This window comes from Coregonus lavaretus (genome assembly GCF_964263955.1).
Source record: "Coregonus lavaretus genome assembly, chromosome: 33".
In the NCBI taxonomy this organism is placed as follows: domain Eukaryota; kingdom Metazoa; phylum Chordata; class Actinopteri; order Salmoniformes; family Salmonidae; genus Coregonus; species Coregonus lavaretus.
The window spans coordinates 24,926,402-24,936,372 of record NC_140020.1 but is presented as its reverse complement, the minus strand read 5'-3'; the positions used below and the strand labels follow the sequence as shown (position 1 = coordinate 24,936,372).

At 42.6% G+C, this 9,971-nt stretch overlaps 1 protein-coding gene across 5 annotated transcripts in view; it reads left to right on the top strand.

The window, feature by feature from the left end:
• Nucleotides 1-9,608, top strand: part of LOC311108288 (gephyrin-like) — a gene marked incomplete at its 5' end in the record, with an annotated part of 91,533 nt that extends 81,925 nt beyond the window's left edge. For all 5 annotated transcript variants that reach the window (XM_084150916.1, XM_084150914.1, XM_084150913.1 and 2 more), the window contains 11 exons: nt 100-155; nt 739-858; nt 1,297-1,355; nt 1,567-1,720; nt 5,069-5,190; nt 5,390-5,477; nt 6,582-6,655; nt 6,794-6,858; nt 6,998-7,101; nt 8,681-8,777; nt 9,260-9,608. In XM_084150916.1, the coding sequence (XP_084007042.1) occupies nt 100-155; nt 739-858; nt 1,297-1,355; nt 1,567-1,720; nt 5,069-5,190; nt 5,390-5,477; nt 6,582-6,655; nt 6,794-6,858; nt 6,998-7,101; nt 8,681-8,777; nt 9,260-9,393 (1,073 nt within the window). In that variant the 3' untranslated portion in view covers nt 9,394-9,608. The remainder of the gene's footprint in view (nt 1-99; nt 156-738; nt 859-1,296; nt 1,356-1,566; nt 1,721-5,068; nt 5,191-5,389; nt 5,478-6,581; nt 6,656-6,793; nt 6,859-6,997; nt 7,102-8,680; nt 8,778-9,259) is intronic.
• Nucleotides 9,609-9,971: the final 363 nt, after the last annotated feature.

The window sequence follows — 9,971 nt, the reverse complement described above, 5'->3', positions numbered from 1 at the left end:
CGTAATTACATTTTTGATTACACATTGATACACACGCAGCAGAATATACACACAAACACACACGCACGTAATTACATTTTTTTATGTTTTATTTTTTAGCGGCTGACGGTCCAGGCGACCGTTTCATCATCGGAGAGTCCCAGGCTGGAGAACAGGTCCGCACACACACACACACACACACACACACACACACACACACACACACACACACACACACAGCTACAAGCAACTGGCTGGAACCCCCCTTCATGTAGAGAAATATTGAAACACACACATACATACACTTGTTGCGTGGCTGCTAGACAGAGGAGGTGGATGTGAAACACTCCTTCAGAGGAGAAGTGTGTGTGTGTGCATGTGAGAAACACGCCCCCGTAGCGTAGCGATACAATACTGACTCAGCATACTAAATTACCCAGCAACCCACTCCATCGCAGGTGGGCCGCCCACCTGGGCTGATTATACACGATATCACACACACAAACACACTGACACATTAATACACCAACTGCATGTCTGATGCGATGTGCTGTTGCTATGTGTCTGCCTGTGATTGTTTGGACAACACAATAATATGTTACGCTTAGACACATTCCAATGCTTTCGGATTCTGAGAGAGCCTAGGGGGACATTCTACGTTTGGAGTGTGTGTGTACGTCCGAGTGTGTGTCCGTTCATTTGCATATGTGTTGTGTGTGCGTATTTGACACCAGTCTCTTTCTTTCTCTCTCCCTGCAGCCCACCCACACAGTGATGCCAGGCCAGGTGATGAGAGTGACGACGGGGGCTCCTATCCCCTGTGGGGCGGACGCTGTGGTGCAGGTGGAGGACACAGAGCTGCTCCGCGAGTCTGAGGACGTGAGTCTCACCTTTGACCCCTGACCAATAGCCCTGTGAAGAGGGACAGGGTTTAGTTCCGGGAGAATATGGCCTAGATTCTTCTAAGGGAATAGCAGTGTCTGTCTAGTACCTGGATATAGGGTCTACACCCGGGACAATATAGTAGATAGAACTTACTAGGCCAAGGTCTATAGGGCCTAACTTCCAACAAAAGACTTGGGCTAGTACCAGGATATAGTGTCTAGGTCCGGGGCAATGGGGCTTGGCTTCTACGAAGGTTAGACAAAGCCTAGTATCACGTATAGTATCTAGCTGCTGAAGGCTTAGCAGCTATGCTGATTACCCAGGAACAGAGAATAGTGTTGGGAGGGAGTCTTGTAGACTAGGGGCCAGTAGTAAAGGTGATGGTTGTGATGATGGCTCCTTACAGAATGTTTTCTCTTGTCTCCTTCTCAGGGCACCGAGGAGCTGGAGGTGCGGATCCTCGTACAGGCCCGTCCAGGACAAGACATCAGGTGTGTGTGCGCGTGTGCGTCAGTGGAGGCTGGTGGGAGGAGCTATAGGAGGACGGGCTCATAGTAATGGCTGGAATGGAATAAATGCAACGGTATCTTTCTGTATGAAGTGTGTGAGTGTCTGTAGTTATTTGTCTGTAAAATGTGTGAACATATGTTTCAACAGTGTCTCTCTGAATCCTATCCCCTCCCTATCTCTGCTTCTCTCCAGGCCCATAGGTCATGACATCAAGCGTGGGGAGTGTGTCCTGTCTAAGGGAACCCACATGGGCCCCTCTGAGATTGGCCTGTTGGCCACCGTAGGAGTCACTGAGGTGGAGGTGCAGAAGTTCCCCGTGGTGGCTGTCATGTCCACAGGCAACGAGGTGAGACAGGCGGACATACACACGCAGACAGACAGACAGACAGATACACGCACGCACACACACACACATACATTGGCTGTTCCAATCCTCTTCAATAGCACCCTCTACACGATGCCTTTTCTGTTGGATCACTAAGCAAAGGCATGTCTAAGTGGGGTGTCCTCCATCGGTCTTTCACTTCTTTATCCATAAATAGCACCCTTTTTCCCAACCATGTGACCTGTCCAGGAAAAACTCTTGGCCTCAAGTTTTTTCCTGGTAAGGTCCCGTTGTCAGCCCAAACTCCAGGCCCTAATCATAGATGGAATGACATGAGGTAAGGAAGCTGTTCAAAGTACTGTATTCGGATAGTCAACTTTGCCCAGGCATAACAGTACATGTATGGAGTGTGCTGACTTGTACCAACCCAGGCTCCTGTTCATAAGGGCATGCAATGTTTTAAAGGCCCAGTGCAGTGAAAATTCTGTTCTTCCTTTGTTTTGTATCAACAGCTGATGAAACTAACATTGTAAAAGTGTGAAAACATTTAATCAGTGTTATTCCCTGATAGTTGCTGGTTGAAAATACAATCTACACAGGACTTTCTAATCAGCAGGTTTTGCATGGGGGGAGGTTTGACTTGCCTGGTGACACCAGGGTAGGGTTGAATGGCGGGAACCCGGTTACTGAGATTTACCACCCAAAACCACTCCGTTTTCCCGGGATAAATAACTGCGTGAAACCGGTACATCAACAGCATGACATGAAGTGGAACTGTTAAATTATATGAGATGTCTAAATATGACTTCTCTATGGCCTTCTCTCCGCTCTCTGCATGATCAATAATCAATGCTCATGGTGGGTACAGACAGCCCATTTCAGTATAATAATAATAATAATAATAATATGCCATTTAGCAGACGCTTTTATCCAAAGCGACTTACAGTCATGCGTGCATACATTTTTGTGTATGCACGCATGGAGTGCATGGAGTGCAGTTCACAATGCATGTAGACCGACATCTCATCATGGTTACTTTTTTTATTGTGACAGGTAGGCCTTCATTTGCTGCAGCATAGCCTATGCTACAGTAATATAAGGACCGAATGCGGGTCTAATTGACACATCTCCATCTGGCTTTCGGGGGTCACCTTAATTTTTGAATGTAAAGATTCTTATTTTTTAATTGCAGCAGCAGAGTTTTGAAACAGCCTATCACTCGAATATCTTTGCTTTAAATCAGAGCATGCGTGAGCACTCTTCTTTTCACTCTCATCAATTCCATTCAAATAGCATCCAAAATAGATAATCCTGTTAAAGATTGAGATATAGCCCTATACAGTTGAAGTCAGAAGTTTACATACATTCAGGTTGGAGTCATTAAAACTCGTTTTTCAACTATTCCACAAATTTCTTGTCAACAAACTATAGTTTTGGCAAGTCGGTTAGGACATCTATTTTGTGCATGACACAAGTAATTTTAACAACAATTGTTTACAGACAGATTATTTCACAATTCCAGTGGGTCAGAAGTTGACATACACTAAGTTGACTGTGCCTTTAAACAGCTTAGAAAATTCCAGAAAATGATGTCATGGCTTTAGAAGCTTCTGATAGGCTAATTGACATAATTTGAGTCAATTGGAGGTGTACCTGTGGATGTATTTCAAGGCCTACCTTCGAACTCAGTGCCTCTTTGCTTGACATCATGGGAAAATCAAAATAAATCAGCCAAGACCTCAGATAAAACAATTGTAGACCTCCACAAGTCTGGTTCATCCTTAGGAGCAATTTCCAAACGCCTATAGGTACCACGTTCATCTGTACAAACAATAGTATGCAAGTATAAACACCATGGGACCACGCAGCCGTCATAACGCTCAGGAAGGAGACGCGTTCTATCTCCTAGAGATGAACGTACTTTGGTGCGAAAAAGTGCAAATCAATCCCAGAACAACAGCAAAGGACCTTGTGAAGATGCTGGAGGAAACAGGTACAAAAGTATCTATACCCACAGTAAAACGAGTCCTATATCGACATAACCTGAATGGCCGCTCAGCAAGGAAGAAGCCACTGCTCCAAAACCGCCATAAAAAAGCCAGACTATGTGGACAAAGATCGTACTTTTTGGAGAAATGTCCTCTGGTCTGATGAAACAAAAATAGAACTGTTTGGCCATAATGACCATCGTTATGTTTGGAGGAAAAAGGGTGTAGCTTGCAAGCTGAAGAACACCATCCCAACCATGAAGCATAGGGGTGGCAGCATCATGCTGTGGGGGTGCTTTGCTGCAGGAGGGACTGGTGCACTTCACAAAATAGATGGCATCATGAGGAAGGAAAATTATGTGGATATATTGAAGCAACATCTCAAGACATCAGTCAGGAAGTTAAAGCTTGGTCGCAAATGGGTCTTCCAAATGGACAATGACCCCAAGCATACTTCCAAAGTTGTGGCAAAATGGCTTAAGGACAACAAAGTCAAGGTATTGGAGTGGCCATCACAAAGCCTTGACCTCAATCCTATAGAACATTTGTGAGCAGAACTGAAAAAGCGTGTAAGAGCAAGGAGGCCTACAAACCTGACTCAGTTACACCAGCTCTGTCAGGAGGAATGGGCCATAATTCACCCAACTTATTGTGGGAAGCTTGTGGAAGGCTACCCGAAACGTTTGACCCAAGTCAAACAATTTAAAGGCAATGCTACCAAATACTAATTGAGTGTATGTAAACTTCTGACCCACTGGGAATGTGATGAAAGCAATAAAAGCTGAAATAAATCATTCTCTCTACTATTATTCTGACATTTCACATTCTTAAAATAAAGTGGTGATCCTAACTGACCTAAGACAGGGAATTTTTACTAGGATTAAATGTCAGGAATTGTGAAAAACTGAGTTTAAATGTATTTGGCTAAGGTGTACGTAAACTTCCGACTTCAACTGTATATACTAGGCAGTGTCAGAGGAAAGCCCAAAGAATTGTCAAAGACTCCAGTCACCCAAGTCATAGACTGTTCTACCTGGTACCGGAGCACCAAGTATAGGACCAAAAGGCTCCTTAACAGCTTCTACCCCCAAGCCATAAGACTGCCGAACAATTAATCAAATGGCCATCCGGACTATTTACATTGAACATTGTGTTCATTTTTGGCAATTTTTATAGACCAATATTACAGCAAGTTACCTAATTGTTACCCAAAAATGATTTGATATTGAGATAAAAACAGCTGCACTGGGTCATTATTAAAATATTTTGCAACAGAAACCAAAAAGTAGTGTTTCTTATTGGACAAATCCAGGTAGTCCCTCCCTGTTGCAGTTAGTTTTTTCCGTTTGGTGCCTAATGAACACTTCCCTGGTGCCTCTAGCTGTTGAACCCAGAGGACGACCTCCATCCAGGGAAGATCAGGGATAGTAACCGCTCCACGCTGCTCGCTACCATCCAGGAGCACGGATACCCCACCATCAACCTGGGCATCGTGGGAGACAAGTAGGACTTCACACTCCTCTTCCTGTTCTTGATGTTCCTCCTACTTCTGTTCATCTTCCTTTTCCTCCTCTTCCTCTCTGTCTACTCTCATTCCTGTTCCTAGTCCTCTTTCTACCCCTTCTTTTCCTCCTCTTCTCTTCTCCTCTTCTATGGTGTGTGATGGTAACTGGTAACTGTTCTCTGTCTATCGGCCCCACAGCCCAGACGACCTCCTGAACGCCCTGAACGAGGGCATCAGCCGTGCTGACGTCATCATCACCTCTGGAGGGGTGTCTATGGGAGAGAAGGTATGTGAGCAAATAGTGAGTATGAATGGTCATTGGTTATGACATTGCTCTATGTTGACACCTTGGGGTTGGGATGGGGAATTGATTAAATATATATATAGTAGATATTATTTCAGCCTGGTCTCATAGCCTAGACGTAACAAATTAGTATGATATGTTACGTTTGGTTTGTTTACATAAGACAGATGGTTTCTTAAAGCAAAAAAGAAAGTAGGTTGGTTGCAGCAGATGGATGGATGGATGGATAGGAGTATAAGGCGAATGTCTAGAAACCCAAAGCTTGTGAGTTTGAATCTCATTATGGACAACTTTAGCATTTTAGCAACTTTTAGCTAATACTAATTTTTGCTAACCCTTCCCCTAACCTTAACCCTTTAACCTAACTTCTACACTTAACCCTACCCTTAACCCTAACACCTAGCCTAGCTAATGTTAGCCAGCTAGCTAACATTAGCCACCTAGCTAGAATTCGTAACATATCATATGTTTTGCGAATTCGTAACATATAGTACCTTTTTTCTAATTCGTAACGTATAGTATGTTTTGGCAAATTCGTAACATATAATACAAATGGTAATTCGTAATATATCATATGAAATGGGTGATGGCCATCCACGAATTAATACATACCATACGAAACGTAACATATCATTCAAAATTCAATATCTCAAATGTACTTACATAATAATATGAAATGCTCTGAGACCAGGTTGATTATTTGCCCATCCCTCTTCGGAGGACAGAATTGTTAGTTTTTACAGCTATTTCGTTACCTATACATTTGACATAAATGTTACATACATGTAATTGTGGTGTTTAATATTGTGTGGAGAAATGTAGAATTACAATCTATCTCACACAGCACAGGGTCGAATTCATTAGGGCCCAAAACGAAAACATTTAGTAATGGAACATTTAAATCTAGGTACTCCCTTCCTGTTTCAGTCTGTTGTCTTCCGTTTGGTGCCTGATGAATACACCCCAGTGGTGCACAAGACTTATCTGGGTTTTAGATACAGCTACACTATAACTAGAAGGTGAATGTTTTTGTTAATTTTTATATGTACGTTTGTAGACTCCAAAATGTGTGATCCTCTTTTTCAGGACTATCTGAAACAGGTGCTGGATATTGACCTGCATGCTCAGATCCACTTTGGACGAGTCTTCATGAAACCAGGGTATGATGGATGGATGGATGGATGGATGGATGGATGGATGGATGGATGGATGGATGGATGGATGGGTGGCTGGGTGGATGTGTGGATGGATGGTTCGTTGAACAACCATGTTGTTCTTCTCTTCTCCCATCTTTTCAGTCTCCCGACAACATTCGCCACTTTGGACATGGACGGTGCTCGCAAACTCATCTTTGCCCTCCCAGGTAGTGTGTAAAGTAAAGAGAAAGAGGGAATCAGACACTCGTTTCCAGACTGGTTTCTAACACACTCTTCCTTTCTCTCTCTCCCCCCCACCCCCCCCAACCCCCCACCCCACCCACCCCACCCCCCCCTCCGGCCCAGGTAATCCCGTGTCTGCTGTGGTGACATGTAACCTCTTTGTCATCCCTGCCTTAAGGAAGATGCAGGGGATCCTGGACCCACGGCCCACCATCATCAAAGCCAGGGTAAGAAGGCACAGGACTCCATGAATCTTTCTCAATTTGTCTTACCTCGATTGCTTGCGTTCTCTATCTCGCCTTCCTCTCAAAATTAATTGGAGGAGAAGGTCAGAGGTGAGGAATCTTGGATCTTCTCCGCCAATGCGCTTTGAGAAGGAATCGAGAAAGAGCCCGTGTACCTCGAAGTAGGATCAGCTTCACGCAAACTTTATACTCTGCGTATGCACATTTTCTAGTGGTTTATATATTGTATTGCAAGCAGGCAAGTAAGTATTTTGTGCAAATATGGGATATGATGACATGCTTATTAATAATTATTATTATTATTGTAAAAAATGAAACAGGAGCCATTTGCCGTTAGTGATAAGAGTGATTATCTATGTGTTTTATTTTTGGAATCTAAAAGAATTTGACATAGAAATCTATTTCCTATTCATTTGTTTTCATAACCATTGCAGAATAAATTCCTCACCTCTTCTGGCTGTGATGAGTTCATATTGTCATACAACAACATACCATGCCCATCTCTCATTTAATTGGGCCTAGTAGCCTAGTAAATAGATAGGGTGTGTATTTCAAGTTTTGCTGCATGTGATCCCATAGGCAGTGCAGTTTATAATAGGCTACACAGTCAAATTTAACAGACCGACACATTATCTTTTACATTGAAGTATGCTACTTTATTTTTTGTTGTTGAGTAGGGCTAGCCTATACAATGTTTCAGTCCAGCATATTTAGGTTGGGGGAAAAGTAAATGCGAAACATTGTTGAATTCAAATGTTCTGCTGACAGGTCCACAACAATTTGCCATTGTTTTTTTATTTCCGAAACTTTCACAGTCCTTTGCCAAGTACAGCATAAGTTACTGCAAAAGATTAAGACATTCTCTCAACACCTCCAAAAACATTTGATCAAATTTGCCATTGCACTTTCTTTTAGAAACTGCCATTGCCTAATTCCAATAGTTCCAAATTCTACTGCAAAATTGTGTTATTTTCACCATAAAAGGTGAATGGAGGGCATTTTCCAGGTGGAGTTATAATGCTTGTTCAGGCGCACACAGTTTTACAACAGATCTGATTTATAACGGGAAGCGTGTGCCAAGTTTTAAATATCTAAATTTTTTGACGTAGGTACTCTTTTCAGAAATGGCACATGCAGATTTTTAGTGTGAAATTTATGCAACTGTTATAAATTCGGCCCCTGGGCCCTACCTATGAGCGTTGACACTTTTGCGTCCAAATAATCTGTCTTTACTCCTGAAGTGTACACTTGTTCACTTCCTTTCATGGATTTGTTGGGAGTAGTGAACAAGTTCACACAGGAGGAAGGAGAGCTTATGGATGGATGGATGGTTGTGATCCTCTGTAGCTCAATTGGTAGAGCATGGTGCTTGCAACGGCAGGATAGTGGGTTTCGATTCTCTGGACCACCTGTGTGGAAAATGTATGCACCCATGACTGTAAGTTGCTTTGGATAAAAGTGACTGCTAAATTGCATATATTATTATATTAGTGGGACACAACCCCTGTGAGTGTGCAAGGTCATCATTGTGAGCCATGTTGATTTTGTGGTTGTCTCGTAGTTGTCATGTGACGTAAAGTTGGATCCTCGCCCTGAGTACCACCGCTGTATTCTGACATGGCACCACCAGGAGCCTCTGCCATGGGCCCAGAGCACAGGTACTGATGGAATACCATTCTATTCTGTTCTGTTTTACTGTGCACTTCTATACAGAGCGATACACTGCTATACTATACTGCATGTGTAGTCACAGGCTTTATAACGGACTATCAATGGACTGTTCATTGATTTTGTTCATGGGCAATTGTACAGGGGTTAGCTACAGTCCTCTCATCTAACAAAGCCTTTTCACTGGTTAGTATTGCATGTAGTGCCTAATTGATTCAGTATACTGTACAGCTCAAGAGTATAAAGAGCTACAATTAGATTGTGTGGTATTAGTAGCCTCTCACTCATTGAATGGTGTGGTACCGAGGTCATCCTGACTGTCATGGGTTGGATCCTCCTGGACTTGTGTGGTTGGTTAGGGCCTAAAGTGCATGTATTCTCACCCTCCCTCTCTTTCTCTATCCTCATTTCCTCCCTCCCTGTCCATCCCTTCCTCCCTCCTTTCCTCCCGATCCTTTCCTCCATCCTGTAGGTAACCAGGTGAGCAGCAGGCTGATGAGCATGCGCAGCGCCAATGGTCTCCTGATGCTACCTCCAAAAACAGAGCAATATGTGGAGCTGCACAAGGGAGAGGTGGTCGACGTCATGGTCATCGGCCGGCTATGATGTCATCAAAGGGGGACGTCAAGATGGATTCATAGAGAGAGAGAGGGTTCAAATGGGTGTTTCACGGTGCATGTCCACATATCATCGACTATTCTGTAATATGCAACGGCACAGCTAGTTTTTATTGATTTGGATAACGTTGAGGTATAGTCAACATCTCGATCACAAACCTAGGTACATATGATTTTAAAAAATATATTATTACTTTAAAAAGATTATAATAGTATTTCAGACAAAGAAAAATATAACTTTTAAAGAAAAAAATCTAATTATAAAAAGAGATTTATTCTGTAATATATTATTATGATTATTCTTATTATTGTTATCATTATTCTTCTTATTATCATTATTATATTATAAGACAACTTTATTCCTTTCATTGGAATTGCTTTGTGTGTTCAATGCTAGATCTTATCGATAGCGGTAGCATTTTAATAGAGCTGTAGGTGCCTGCCAGGACAAAAAAAATATATATATATATTATTTTCTCATCTTTAGTGGGGGAAAAAACTTTTTTTTATATCTATATGAAGAAAAACACTGAGGAAGACTCCAGATTTCCCACGGTGCTCGGCTAA